General features: G+C 40.1%; 2 protein-coding genes and 1 long non-coding RNA gene across 7 annotated transcripts in view; 2 read left to right on the top strand and 1 right to left on the bottom strand.

The window, feature by feature from the left end:
• The window catches only part of LOC135427166 (uncharacterized), a 198,976-nt gene that overhangs the window by 63,082 nt on the left and 119,896 nt on the right, over nt 1-15,998 (bottom strand). The window lies entirely within an intron of this gene.
• LOC135427164 (angiopoietin-related protein 7-like) lies at nt 8,317-10,110 on the top strand. Its single transcript, XM_064680615.1, has 2 exons — nt 8,317-9,854; nt 9,919-10,110. Exons 1-2 carry the CDS (start codon nt 8,659-8,661, stop codon nt 10,067-10,069), a joined length of 1,347 nt encoding a protein of 448 aa, XP_064536685.1. The 5' UTR covers nt 8,317-8,658; the 3' UTR covers nt 10,070-10,110.
• On the top strand, nt 10,398-11,809 carry LOC135427165 (fibrinogen-like protein 1). The gene is made up of 2 exons (XM_064680616.1): nt 10,398-11,446; nt 11,512-11,809. The coding sequence occupies exons 1-2, from the start codon at nt 10,398-10,400 to the stop codon at nt 11,657-11,659; spliced, it is 1,197 nt and encodes a 398-aa protein (XP_064536686.1). The 3' UTR covers nt 11,660-11,809.

Genomic DNA, 15,998 nt, shown 5'->3' with positions numbered 1-15,998 from the left:
AATTTAAGAAATATAGTAGGAAGGAAGGTGTCTAATTATAGCGAAATAAAACCTAGTTAGTGGGATTTTTTTGGAACTAGGAAAACCCGAGTGTAAAATAGAGCTCGCTTTTTTTTTAGAAGTGTATGCATTGTTATTGTGTGTCAGCTAAAATGGTAAGCAGCAAGTCCTGGCAAGACAATGTTAAAATACCTGACACTTGGCTAAAGCCGAAAAGGCCAGCGCAAAAACAGTTTGCCATTTTGCCAACATATGGCAAATTTGCCTGCTGACTACATGTCAACAACAACAGCAACAACAGCAACAACAGCAACAACAGCAACAACAAAACCCATTTAAGTTCAAAGCGCGACAACCGCCAGAGTCAGGAATTGCAGTTCCAGTTGGAGTTGGAGCTGGAGCTGTTGCTGCAGCTGTAGCTGGAGTTTGGCCTGCCAGCTGAGCCGATCATTATCTGAGTCGCATATCTATTTGCGATTACGAAGAGCAGGCGCAGGCAGACAGGCAGGCAGCCAGCCATGGCGGGGCAGGTCGGGTCTGTCAGTCGTGGGAGTCTGACGGCGGAATTGGCAACGTGGTGGCACAACGTCAACGTGGGCGCTGCAAACAGACAAATGTCAAAATGAGGCGCTTTGTTGTTTATCATATTTACCGCAAGGCAGGCAGCCAACAACCACAACAACAACAACGTGCCCCAAATGCAATTAGTATTCAAATGTAGACGCGCCAAAGACGAGCACAAAGCCAAAACGAGTCATCATCAACTTGGCACAAAAGTCTTCTCTCTTTTGCCGCCAGGGGAGTTGGCGAAGAGGGGCAGCACGGGCTGCGCAGCTTACACGCTAAAAAATGCGTCTAGTTTGTTTTTTCTTTTTTTGTATGTATATTTTTTGTGCTGCTTCAGAATTCGTCGTAATTTAGCGCACGCATTTTGCATTTTAAATGCTGGCCACATTCTGATTAATTCCAACAAATTCGTTTGACTAATTGCGGCTAGAACAGCACTGGGGCTGAGCCAGGTGCAGCGCGGGGAGGGTAATGGATTCTGTGTAACTGCACACCTTTAGCGGGTCGCAATTAAATGAACTGAGAGCCAGAGCTCGGGCCAGTCGCAACGATTTAATGCATGATTTTGTCTCCTTTTCAAATCATCTCTACGTGACTTCTGCTTATCAGCATGAACCACGGACTCGCCCGGTTCGATAGAGTGTGCCCGCGGCATTTGCCTCAGATGATTCAATATGGCCACTCGCTGCATATTAAGCAGCTCATGCATAACGACTCGAATATGGACTCTCTGTCCAGTCTGGCTGTTGCATAACCATAAAGAAAGTCAACGCATTGCGTTGAGGGCGCCATTAAATGTGTTGCCCCCCCATTCACCACTCAATCCATCTCTCTCAGTCGCTCGCTTTGTCTCCATCTCGCTCGCTCCCTGTTGCCCAGCTCAGTTGTAAATTTAACAACCGAGTTATGACAACTGCCAGCAATTAAAATTGACAATTGATACGACAGACAACAGAGAAAGAGACACAAAAAATATATAAAAGCTTATGCGCGGGGTAATAAACGACGTTGTATGTATTTTTATGACTGATAGGCTCCTAGGCAGACGCAAGTTTACACGAGGCTCAGATTGTGATGTCCCCCATTCGCAAGTTACACGGGGCTAAGATTGTGATTCCTGTTGTTTGTGTTTCTTACTCAGATTTTAGAATACAATTTCATAAGTTTATATTGTTGGAACAGTAATTCGTTAATAATTGTTAAAAAAACCAAACTCCATTTTCCAAATAAAATTGATATATTAATAAAACAAAATTTATAATTTTGTATTATAACTAAGCAAAATATTAAACAAAAAAACTTGAAAAAAAAAACATCTGATATTTATGTTCTGTTACACATTTCATTAATGCACATATGATTATGTAGAGTTTCAATATAAATATTTATCTAGTCTGCAATTTTTGGAACACAATTCAAAGTTGTTCATCACTTTTTAAATAAATTTTAATTATGTTCCGTATTATATCCTTCTTATAACATTCACGCTGACCTTCCGATATATTGGATAAACACAAGCAGAGAATATGTCAATAACTTTTACAAACTCAAAAAGAGTTTTATTTCCTTGGAGGCTTACACGAGCCTATCTACAAATATATACACAATATCCTCAGCTCGTGTAAGCCTTCAAAAACGTAAAATAGCGAAAACATTGCAAATGTCATAATAGTAAATACGTGTATCTATATCATTCTCGACGACACTGGCTATCTCTCTTAAGGCCAAATTCATCTGCATTGTCTTTTTTCACATTTTTGTTCATCAACTCGGTTCCGTCTCGCATTTCTTTTTATTGTGAGATAGTTGGAAATTTGCTGAAACTAATTGCTGCAGAGCTGAGCGAGAAGCACAACAATAACCATATGAGGATACCCTCTGCGAAATGGGTTGACCAGTTTTGTTGGGGCAAATATGACAATTGGCGGCATTATTAAAAATGCTACGTGCGCTAAATCTGCCGACATCAGCCAAATGGCAACCAGCCCAATAACAATTGCTAAAAAAAAAAGTGAGGGGGGAGGGAGTCAAAGACCCAAAACAGGTGAAACTGTGCGACAGTAGATGGGCGTGTACCCCGCCTCGCCAATGGACATGCGTTGGAAAGGGGAAAATGGGTTGCCATGACAGTTGCTGATAGCGCACTCAATTTGCATTTTGGCCGTGAGGGTGGGACGAGAAAAAATGTAAAAATCAACGGGTGCCAACAATTACTTTTTATAACTTTCTAGCTGGCACTTCAATCTCGGCCAGAAATTAGTTTGCCTTGCGCTGATTTCAGCTAAAAAGCATTTTGAAGCGGCAAAGGTGAGGAGTGGCTGCTGCGAGGGTGCTGCAATAAAGTGACAGGGTCCCTTGGTAGTTTTTCAGGTGGCACGCAAACATTAACATAATATTATGAAGGGATTTTAATTAAAAAAATCTCACAGCATTTGTTCGGGCATACTCAACAAAGTCGTTTTATACCGGACGTGTGTGCACTGACAAAAATTTTTCACAGCAAAAATATTGATTTAAAAATAAATCAAATTTGTAAATATATAAAAAAAACATTTTTTACAACCATAAAATTGAAAATCTTATATAGGTGTGATAGAATCTTTACGACAAAGGTTTTTCTTATAAATTGATAAAATTGTATATTCCAATTGGGATCTGAGCATTTAATTTGCATAATGTTATCTATTAAATAATTTTTGTCGAACATTAATAAATAACGTAAATCAAAAAAAATGTTTTTTATATTTTCTTCTTTTTCTAGATTTATCAAGTTCATTTTTCAAAATAAAATAGCTTAAACAAAGTTAAACTTTTTTAATTTTCATATACTTTTTTCAAATTTTTTTTTCTCCGATTGTTACTAAACCTAGTTTGTTAGAACTTTTTAAGCCTAGTTTTTAATATAATTTTGTTAATATTTATTATTTATTTCTTGCTATTTTCAACATAATATCTCTGTTATGGTTGTTATTTTTGATTAAAATAAAATTCTAATGGCAATTAAATATTTTCTTGATCTCAGTTCAAGTGCCTTGTTTCTCTTTGTGTGATTCGGGTCCATCTTGTGTCGACGGGGCATTTAAGGCTGCCATCCGGCACAGACAATTAAAAACCCTCTGCAGAGTTTTGCCATTTTGCCGTTTTATAAGCACAGATTACAGCTTTATGTAACGCACACGGTTACTGAACCGGGGACAGAGCTTGGAGCTCAGAGCCAGACGACGCACACAACGTCCGATAAGCGACCACAGACAGGAATACGGGTTGGGTTACGGATTGGGTTACGGCAACTGTCTTTCTATCTGCTGCGTGTCTGTGTGTGTGTGTGTGTGTGTATCTGTGTGCGTTGTGATTTTATGTTGGTCATAGTCATCGTCAGTCCCCACCACTCCTTTCGTCCTTGTCTACTTGTCTACTTTAATGACATTGCATTGCACTTATTTCTTTTTGACTTTTTTATACACATATTGTACTCGAATGTGTTCCCACCTAGAAGCGAGCAAGCGAGTGAAACAGAGAGAGATAGAAGGCGAAAGTGAGACAGAGTCAGTTGTAAAACCTGATGATAGCTTAATTTTAGAGTTTTTAAATCGTGATTTTTTTTTTGCACTTTTCCATACGGTGCCATCGTCTGCATCTTCCAACAATGTGATTTGGGCGCAAAATCAGTTGCGAATTTGCATGGCTGAGCGCACAAAATGAAGTCATTCAGTTGCATAGAAAAAGACGAGATGAAATGGAACGGACAGAGAGTGGAGTATCTGCCAAATATATGCTTTGCACGGACAGCATGTGATCATGTGCGACGGCTGTGTCATCCGATTTTAGTTTCTGAGGTGAATTCGACTATTTAACGGGCTTTGCTTTTGCAAGGACAAGCAAAATACTCGACAACTTAGAGGAATGCAATTTAAGGCAGAGGTATATGAAGAAAATGCAAATGAGCTATGTGAAATATTTGGCTATTTTTGATTTTCATTTGCTATGCAAGAAACTAAGAGCTGAAACTACAAACAGTTTTTCCTTATTTTTATATATGTACATATATAGTATATTCGAATTTACTGGAGTTTAAAAATGTTTGAGCGTAACAAGAATGCGGAACATACTCAGATATATATTTATAGCGGGAATATCTTTTGAAAAACTGGAACAAATGTAATGCAAGCAATTTCCTTTATTCATTTTTCTTAAACACATAATTTGTAAAATCTTGCAACTGAAAAAAATCTCTTCACGAAATATAAGTATGAGTAGCAAATGAATGAATATGTAAATTGAAATAGAAAAACTGTTTAGGGTTGCCACATAATCAACATATTCTGAATCCTCTGCCCACATGTCTGTTTGGGCTATTTGTCCCACAAATGGAAAGAAACGTGTCCATAATGTGGCATAGTCATAGCTACAATCGTATAATTTAATACTTCATCAACTTTAAGGAACCATTTAATATGCTAATGAAGCGCAAAGGAAACCCAACGCCAAATTGCAAAACCCTTTCGACCAACACATAAACACGATGATAAAAATAAAAATAGGAAAAAAAATGAAGGAAATGCTGAAATTGAAACCGTTTATGGAAATTGGAAAATTACGCGCGAGACAATTGGACAAACGCATAATAAATTCGAGTATTTCCATATATGAGCGGATATGGGGCAGGGCATATAAAAAAATATGGCAACGCTTCCGGCGTAAACGAAAAATCTCAGCAAATAGTCCAGCATTATGAGCGGGTCGCGACAAATGAGCGGGAATGAAGGAAGTGCATAAGCGACAACAGCAAACCGGAAACGGAAATATTTCGCAATTGGCGCGAGGCAACCGCCGAGAAAGTGAGGCAGAGGCTAAGGGGAGGCGTAGCTGTTAACACATTTACAAGCCTTGGCGACGACAACAATGAAATATCACCAAGATTATCTGGCGTCTCCATTGGACCGGGTTGGGGTCCGCTGCCAAAGGGCCGGGCATTTACTTTGCATAATAAGCCAGATTATGGAACCGTGGACCCGACGACTTTGACAATTGATTGCGCTGCTCAATGCAGGGCATGGTTAGGGGTTGGGTTGCCCCGGCGAATTGCACGATAAAACGTATTTTCATTAAGGAGTCAGTGAGTGAAGTAAATAAAAACTCGACAAATTTCGATTTGAAGCCAACAAATTCCAAGCTGAAAGTCAGACAACATTATATGGCATAAAAACTGCGCTAAATTTATCATATTTGTCTGACGTCTGGCTCTAATGCGTTTTTATGTTAGAAATCACTTAGAGTTCTTGCTGTTTTTGGTCAGCGGAAGTGGCCATAAAATGGCCATGCCGCCATTTTTATGCCCATAAATTCGGCTGTGAAATTGAAACTTAAAATGCGTAAAGTATACGCCCCATGCTTCAGTGCCAGGCAGACGGCCCGGCCCCTCTCAAGAGGCGGCAGGCGCGCCGGCAGTTTCAATTTTTATGCACATTTTATATGCCTACTGTAAATTGTTGTCCAGCCACGCCTGCCCGCCCCTGCTGGCCACCCTACACAGAAGTTCAAAGGCCACAGGCGCGCACAAATGTTGCGGCATTTTCTTTTGGCCACTTTTGTCTATGGTCGCTGTCGAAATTCCACGTTCGCAATCGTCATAAATCTTATGGCCACATCTTGAATTTATGTGCCCCACACAAACCGACTCCCCCCGCCAACAACTTTCACACACCCTGCTACGCATACTGCGGCTGTGTTTTGTGGCTTAGATTACTTAGTTCGCGCCACTTCGATGGAAGGCTGTGAGGCAGCTGTCGGCTTTTGTTATTGATTTTTGCTGCCGCTTATTGAATTTGTTTGTCGGCCAACAAGAAAGTTTTTTAATCAAAAATAGTTGGCTTAAAGCACTTTGCTCCAAATGACAGCAACGCGGAAACAATTTTAAACGATACCATTTCAATTCTAAGCAAAAGACAAAGGACGTAGACAAAGCCAGAAGCCAAAAGCATTTTTACAGCTTAAATATTTACAGCACAAACAGAGATATTTCTCTAATTCTCTTTCTCTCTCTCTCTCTCCCTCTATCTTTGTTCATCTCTTTCCCTTTAGCTGCTGGCTTGCCAAAAACTCAACCCTTAACTAGGGGCAGTTTTCATTACTTGGCCGGCGAGCGTCTGTCCGAATGGGCTAAGACAATCAAAGGTGAGCTTACAACGTGGCGGCTGTTGCTTGGCATTTCTTTTATTTTCCGCTTGGCTGGCGCACAGAATCACGTGGTCAGCCGCACCCCCATGCCTGCTTCTACGTGCAGGTAAGCTGAAGAGCACCTGCATCCTTTGGATAGCCAAAGCCAAAGCCAAATCCATTGCCGTTGCCGTTGCCGCCGCCATGAAAATTGGCGTCTGCCAAACATAAATAAAAAAGGTAGACAAATCCGGAATAAATAACAGCGTTGTCTAGAGCTCTGCTCCCGCTCACACCTGCCCACACCGCCCCTCCTACCCTATCCATCGCACCTGTCTGCGGAGTGCAGGCGTCGTCGCGTCTCGAGGCTGGTCCAGTCGTGTTGAGTCGAGCTGCCGCGTCAGCGTTATGGCAACCGGCGGATGCTACACCAGCCACGCCCACACTTCAAACGGTCTCACACTGTTGCACGTTGCGTATACGCTCAGTTGCACCACAAAATGAGCGAAAATCGCGCCATCTATTTGCCATGGCAATGCCATTGCGTCTTTTGTTCAAGACTTTTAATAAAATATAACCATTTAATTGATGCTGCTGCTGTTCACGCAGCGCATCTGCACCGCTTTGAAAGCTTCAGCCTTTGTCAAATTAAGAGGAAATTAAAATATTCATCAAATACAAAAAACATTTCACTTGATTCCTAGATTAAGTCAATTAATTCTGCATAGTTGTTTGTGATGTTAACGATGGTTGCTAAACTAGAAGCTCAAGTTAAGCTAAATTTCAATATTAGCAATCTTTAACAATATATCGAGCTTAAAGATTATTGTAATGAATGTACAATCCAAAATGAATTTTTCTCAATTTTTGTAAAAATATTCATAAAGCAAATGTTCATTAAAAAGATCCCATTTAAGAAAAAACTGTTGAATTTCTAAAGTTCTGGTTAAATTCTTTCAGTGAACTTTAACTGAAATATTCCAGCTAAACTATATTATATATTTTTTTAATTGTTTTTTTTTTCCTTCAGAATGCCGACTTTGCATACAATAAAGAACACAACTATCTACAAATCGGTGACCATTGAATACTCTTCCAGTTCTCATGAGAAATAGACTATACACAAATTTATTAAAGGCTGCTCCCACATACATGTACACATATAGATAGATAAATAAAAAAATAAAAATATATGTAGCTATAGAAATATCGATTTATATCGAATTAAATACACAAGAACGTATACTTGTAGATGTCCATCTATGCGTTAAACATTTCGGGACAAAATTATAATACCCTCTGCAAGGGTATAATAAGTATATATTGTGTATATTTATATAATATTGTTTGCGCGATAAGCATGTTATTATTAACAAGGGGGTTCAAGTTAAAGAGTGCCCGACTTGAAGATACCTTGAACCCAGACGCTGAGCAAGCGCAAGAAGCCGAATGGGATGGGGTATCCGAAAAAAGAAACATTCTAGACATGTGTATACTATACGAGAATATATCTACGATATTTGGTGGGCTCTTATAAGTTCCGATATATGTTAAGAAAACTGGGAATTGCTATCGTTTTTTATCGATTTCATTGCAGCGCGACAAGTTATCGATGATGTGTAATAAACTTGTACCTTCCTTGGCATAGAAGGACCGACTTTTAAAATTTCATATCTCTATTTCTCGTAGTCTCTAAGATTGACGGACGGATAAACGAAGAGAGCTAGATCGACTTGGCTGAGCACTATTAAATAAATTAGCATCAAACCAATATGCCTATTTTCAACGGTTGCAGTGTATAAACATAACAGACTTCTGAAAAATTCCAAGTATTATATGTTGATTAATAAGCAATTTTAATTCCAACTGTCGCGTGCAGAACGACTGAAGCAAGAAATACGAACGGAATAAAATTGAGCTGATAATTTGTGCAAAATGCAAAGTAAGATTTTTGTGCACATCATTTTAGTGCTATTGACTTTGGAAAACTCTTTGGCTAGTTATGAACAAGCCGAAACTATGTTAAGCAAGTGCGAAAATTTGTATTCTAAGTTTTCAGAGTTACAGAAATCCTACAATGCCATAAAAGAAAAGCGCAAACAGCAAACAAATATTTACAAAAAGCTGGTCAAGAGTCTGACGATCAATAATGAAAAATTAAAGGATAAAATAAATCTGCAAGGTACACTCCGTGTTAAGCCCAATGAACTACAAAACATTACCCGCGAACTGCATGGACTGAAGCAAACCATCGACGAAACATTTACTAAACTAAACTCAAGTGAATTAACCATGCAAGAACAAAGGGAACAGCTGTTGCAAAAGACTAACGAATTGAGTAAAGCAAATAGAAAAATCAATGCACAAGCCTCGACAATAGATGTCATGAACGTCACTTTAATGCAGCAAGACGATCGCATTGCGGAATTCGAAGGCCAAGCCGAGGCCACCAAGCAGCATCTCAGAGAGAATCAGGAGCTGAAAGCAAAATTGACCATAAGTGATAAAAGTATAGGCACAATGAGCAACAAGATTATTGAACTGCAATCGCAGGTGAATTCTGATGCTGCGAGTATCGAGCAATTGAACTCTGTGATCGCCGCCTACACGAACTGCTGCAAGGCTTCAAGCTGTGAGCAATTTGGCAAGTCTTCAAATGTGCATGTGATAAAGGTGCCCGGTGTGGGCGAACCCTTTCGAGTGCTTTGCAATGGCCAAATAGCTGGTCCCGGCTGGACGGTAATACAGCGCAGGATCAACGGCAGCGTCGACTTTTATCGTAACTGGAGCGACTATAAAACTGGATTCGGCGATTTAGCTGGCGAGTTCTTCATAGGTCTGGAGAAGCTGCACCACATGACCGAAGCCGAACCACAGGAACTCTATATACAACTGGAGGACTTTGATGGCCAGACACGTTATGCCACATATGATGACTTCAAGGTGGGCTCTGAACTGGAATCGTATGCCCTGCAGTCCCTGGGTAATTTCGGCGGAGACATGGATGATGCGTTAAGTCTAAACGTAGGTCAAAAGTTCAGCACCTACGATCGTGATAACGATAATGATGAATCTCTAAGCTGTGCTGAACGTTTTCATGGCGCCTGGTGGTACTACGCGTGCGGTCTCAGGTGCGTTCATTGGAATATTTCAAATAAATAAATGCATGTATACAATTACTTTTGTTATTTGCAGTAATTTGAATGGTCCGTATCAAACACCAGATGATTACACCTCGAATCAAGGCATCCTTTGGGTGGGTACAGACTGGCATGATAATTATTATTCCTTCAAGTCAGTTCAAATCATGATAAAGGCCAGAAACTATAAACTTAACCAAAAATAAATTGAATAAAAATAAAGCTTAATGTCAAGTTGGAACACTAATAGCTCTCTGCCTAATTTGGTTAGCCAGAGAACATTTTTAATTTGATTAACAAAATCTGACAACTCTATAAAAATAAGAGAAATAATTTATATGTCAAATAATTTTGCTCAGTGTACTAAGCAGGAAAAGCATACTGATAGCGCTTATCTGAGACTCCCAACATATTGTTGCTGGTGTATGGCTTGATAACCAGTCTGACTTAGAGTTCGCTCTCAGAGAGCTGCCCAAACGTGGAAATTCGTATAAAAAATCAGCTCTAACTTTTAGTCCGGGACGCATAAGCAAAATGTGCAGATATTCTAACACTTTTAAATATTACATTTTGCTGCTCTCAGTAAGTAGCAGTTGGGCTAATATGATGGATGATGAAGTACAGGTACAAATTCTAAAACTTGAAGAACTGATCAGCCAAAACAATAAGCAATTGCTTAGGCTGGAAGCCAACACCGATTTTAAAATATCTGGGCACATTGAAGCAACAGAGCTGTGTTGCGAGACTCATGTCAGGGAGAAGGAGACCCAGTTGGCTGCTTGCCGGGCACAGGCCAAAACGGCTGCAGACGAGCTCAAGGAAATTGAAGATCACTTTACAACACTGCTGCAGAATTTGACCAGCTGTAGAATTAGTTTAATGGCCAAGGACTATCAAGATCAAATTCCGAGTGAAGTGGACCTTGAGGCTAAAATATCGGAGCTGAGTTTACAGCTCAAATTAAAAGATGCAACAATTTTGGAATTACAAACCCTGACTAATGAGCATTTGTTAAAGCTGCAGGCGGCACACAGCAAGCTCAAGGCTTACGATGATGAATTGGAAGAATTTCAGCCGCGTAGCTGTTTACCCTTTGGCAGCACCACCGGCATCTATAGGATCAAGCTGCCTGGCCTGGATTCCTTCTATGTGCCCTGCGACGCGCGTTTCGCTGGCTCCGGCTGGTTGGTCATCCAACGCCGCATGGACGGCAGCGTAAATTTCTTTCGCAACTGGAGCGACTATCAAGTGGGTTTTGGTGCACTTAATGGCGAGTTCTTTATTGGATTAGAGAAGCTGCATCGCTTGACCGCACTGCAGCCCTATGAGCTCTATGTGCATCTGGAGGACTTCGAGGGCGAGATACGCTATGCACATTATGACAACTTCAGCATAGGCAGCGAGAAAACCTTCTACGAGCTCAGCTCGCTGGGCAGATACACTGGCAACGCTGGCAACTCGATGGGCTTGAATGTCCTGCAGAAGTTCTCAACACTGGACAGCGATAACGATAGCTGGCTGGAAGGCAGCTGTGCGCGCCGATATCACAGCGCCTGGTGGTATGCAGCCTGTGCAGCCTTTTGGTATGTCTCGCACTCGTGTTTGCTCAATACTTAAATGGTACTCAATATTTTATTCCATTAATTAGCAATCCCAATGGCAAGTACTATAAGCGGCGGCAGCTGAGCACCAGCTCACGTGGCAAGGGAATCATTTGGCAACACTGGCACGGCTTCGAAGAGACACTCAAATTTATACAGCTCATGATACGACCCATATCAGCAGCAAATTATTGAGAATCAAATGTTTAATACTATTTAAAAAAAAACTGAGAAAATTTTATAAATACAAAAAATCAGACGACTGTCTGAAAATATATAACAATTTGATACTCAATAATAAAATATGTGTTCATACACAGTCAGGGACAAAAGTATAGGTCAACTAAAAAGACAAAATAATTATTTATTAATTAAACTGAAAAATATATTCTATTTTTATTTTCTTCGATACATCTTATTTACATAAACGTATTTAGAAAAGAATTTTAGGCACAAAATTAGAAAAAAGTTTGCCTAATTTCTTATTGGCGATAGTGCAAATAAATGTTTGAAAATGCAAAAAAATATTAACAAAACTAAAACACATGTAAATTAGTCTTTTAAGAAATTTTCCAGTTATCGGAAAAACACAATTTAACTAAGAGTGCTTGCAAGGTTGCATTCCGGCACAGAAAGTATGAGACCATATAAAAAGTAATATTATAAAATGTCAACTCTATATTAAAAATTGTGAATACACTGTAATAAACCCTGAATTAACGTGTTCTAATATAAGAGTTAATAGAAATAATTGAATTCGTGCACAAAAAGCATATGATCGTTTAAAAATGCATATTGAAAAAAACCGACCATAAAAAGAGCAAATATTAAATAGCCAATACTTTTGTACGGGAGTGTACGCATAAATGTATAGCTCATAGGGAATTTGCTTTTTGCTTTAACCTTGAGCTGTGCAGCTAATCAAAACTTGAGCTGATAAGCGAATACGTCATCTGAGAAATATGTATTTAAGTATTTGCACGGACTGGAGTCTCATAGTAGTTGTATGCTCCTAGGGCAATAGACGCAATATTATGTTGCGGACATCAAGCAGATTTGCAAGCCTAGAAATGTAAGTATTCAGTTTTCAATTTCAATTAATAAATATCGGGTAGCTGTCAAGGGGCGAGGCGTGCAGCAGGCACTAATTAATTCGAAGACGGGCGCAAAGATTCACACCAAATGGCCAGACCAGGTTGGCTAGAAAAGCACCAGCAGGAGGTGGGGGGACAACGCTGCGGTACCTAAATGGATGCAATCAATTAACGGGCAACAAAGTCAGGCAGGTCCATATCGAAGTGCCCCGATGTCAGCCAGCTGTGATAGCAATGCCAACAGCATTCTCAGGCCCAGGAGTCCACAGAGAGTCCTGACCGGCCGCCAGTGCAAATTAATGAACAACGCAGCAAATCGAAGTAAGTGGCAAAAGCTGGGCAGCGACAATTATGCTAAGGGGGACCTCAATGCGCAGTTGTGAGGGGAAAAGGGGGCAGCGATGATTGCGTCATATTTGCATATTCATGTGTCAAAGCGCAAGGGGGCAACTGGTCGCTGCACTGATTGCTTAGCGTGTCAGCGAGTGTATCCGCATTTGTATTTCTATCTGTATCTTTAGCTTTTACAACAGTCAAATTGCTTCCGCCTAACTGGTCAACGAAATTTGTGTGCAAATGCGTTGTTGTTGCTTTACTTTTATTAGTTGTTCAGTTTGTCTGGCTAAGTGAGTGCCGGGTAAATAGAAAAACAGAAGAAGGCCAAGACGACGAAGACGATGCCGACGCACTACTCTCTAATGGAACTAAACTTTGTGAAAATGCGTTGCGCCTGTTAATGGACGGTACACGCAGCTCATTAGATATTCCCTTTTCCATGCTAACTAATATGCATGCACTCAATGTGCAAATAGTTTGAGAGCTCAACAGCCCGACTGCAAAATCTCTCTTTCTTTCTGTCGCAGCCAGACAGGATCAAAGCCTAACGACATCGGAGCAAATGTAGTGACAGTACTGGCCAGGATGAGTCATTTGCTGCTTGGCCACTTATCATGAAAAGGATTGCGGGCTATGGCTTTTGCGGTCTTTTGGGTAGCAGCTAAAGATACTTTCTACATAGCTTAAGGCTTTTAAATTGCTTTGTGGCTTAGAGCTCTTAGAGCTTGACTATGGGCATGAACATAGAATAGCAAAATTGGTTTGGAACAAAGCCGCTGATTCGAAGATACCCTGCAAAGTATACTGATATTAAATGTTACGCTAGTTTCATCAGATCGATATGTGAATAGATAACTTAGTCCTAGATTAGGATTTATCTTAATATATATTTGTTATTAGCCTACGTTCTTTGGTATGAGCGTCGGACAATCCAGCGGAAGGTCGGCGGCTTAAACCCAGCGAAAATTTAAAATCTTTATATTTGTTTATTAAAATTATAACTAGCTGTTTTAGTAATTACTCTCAATCAACAATAATAAAAAATATTAAACTAAATAAAATAAAAGGGAAGTACTCATAGACGGTTGATGGGGTGTTTGCCCCGGGCAAGGACGGGTAATTTCTTCGAGTAATATATGTATGTACAGTAAACTTCAGAGCCCACACAATCAAGCCTACAAATATATTCCACTGCAAGCTTGTCACGTCTGAAGGGAGCGTGAGGGACCTCCATAATTTTATTATTTGAGCCAATTATGCTAAGGGTTGGAGAAAAGAGCTGTTGTCTCTTGTGTACGGGCTGCAGGCGAAAATTGTGCGAATGCTTTTCCACACACGATAAAAAAGGAGAAGAGGCGGAATGCTATGCCAACAAAATTAATAAAAACAAAAACAACTGCAACAAATATTGTCACATGCATAAAAAGGACCTCGCAATTTAATGCCTGAATATATGAGCAGCCGTCGACTTATGCGTCGCGTGTGTGTGCGCCTATGTGAGTGTATGTGTGTGTATGAGTGTGTTAGTGGGCATGTTGAATTGCCAACGTTACGTATATGAAAGTTTTTAATAATACTTGGCTAAAATACCAAAGGAAAAACTTTTATTAATAAAGTTTCTTTCTTTCTTGTGCTAAGAGCTCCGTCTCTGTCTCCATCTTCGTCTGTGACTGCCTTAAGGTTTCCTTCCTTTTTGCTTCGGCAGCTACTAAGGTTTAATTACAGCTAGAAAAGAAAAAAGCTTGTGGCAATACTTTCTAGCATATACGCATGCAAAGAAGTGCATCAGTACAAGCTTACGTTTATGCGTACGCGGAATTCGCGATCAATAACATTTCATTGTAAAAGCAATACAATTATTGGGCTGCTCAGTTCACTTGCTAGAGTTGTCTATTGTTTAAAATATACTCTACAAATATGTGGAGGCTAACGTGGGTCATCCTGAAAAACGTCTTTTGACTGTTACATTTTATTATATTATATTTTATTGCATTTACTATTATATTCAATTTAAATATTTTCTAAAACAATTTAAGAATTTAATTATACAGTAACATCTTCCTTAAATACTTTAGCAAACACTTCAGATAATTTTATAAAAATATCTTGATAAATGTGAACGCATATCCAAACTAACTAAAAGGCACACACACTCGCACACACACACTTGCACACGCACACTCGCACATACACTACATAGTAAGCGACACTTGTCACATTGGCTACAATTGCAAGCTGCAACATGTCCGGATTTTCGTCTCCGGCGTTTTGTTCAAGTGCGCATTTTTGCCTTTGGCGGCAATATTAAAATTGAAGACAAGCGATGCCAGCGATAGAGCAAGCGCGGGAGCGAGCGGGGGGCAAATGAAATAGCCGGAAATAGTTTTCCCTATTTTTGTGTGGAATTTTATTTAATTTTTGTCTTGGATGTTTTTTGATTTTGTCGTATTTGTGTCTGCTGATAGAAAACAGCGCCGCCGGCAGCGCCGCAACTTTTGCCGAAATACTTTTAATTAAAATTTCAAATTATTTTCGCCTTGTGCCGAAAGCCGGCGAAGACGGCGAAAGATGAGCACAAGTACAGTTAGCAGTTAGCCAAGTGCAATGGCGCACAAGATGGCGGACAGGAAGTGCTGGAAAATGCGAATTGCAAAACGCTGAAATATTCAAAGCGCATTTTCAATTTAAAAGTTTTTGCGCCCAGGCATATTTATTTATTTTATTTCGCAATTTTTGTTTTGCGCTCATCATTGAGCCGGGGGGAGACTGGAGGGTGGCCGCTTTGACCAAAACTTTGCGCCGAAGTAGGCAATGTCATTGAAGTGGGTCGCGGTGGGTGAATAATTTACAAGTGGCAGCAACAACAACAGTAACAGCAACAACAACAACAACAACAACGATGGCAACTTTAATGCAATTTCGCTCTAGCAGATTTCATTTGTGTGACAAATGGGGGGCGTGGCCATGCAAATCGCAAATATAAAAAGAACTCATTAAAAGTTTATGCCACAAAGTTTGGCACAACCCTCTCCCCCTCCCCTCCCCGCCTCACCCTCCTAAACTGCACACTTCACAAATCGCTTCGATGCCACGCCCAGGCCGTC

This window comes from Drosophila montana, unplaced genomic scaffold (assembly GCF_035044405.1).
Source record: "Drosophila montana isolate Dmon_TW-CO22-7 unplaced genomic scaffold, ASM3504440v1 contig_2127_1, whole genome shotgun sequence".
NCBI lineage: Eukaryota > Metazoa > Arthropoda > Insecta > Diptera > Drosophilidae > Drosophila > Drosophila montana.
The sequence above is the reverse complement of the archived record's forward strand: the minus strand, read 5'-3'. Positions and strand labels throughout refer to the sequence as shown.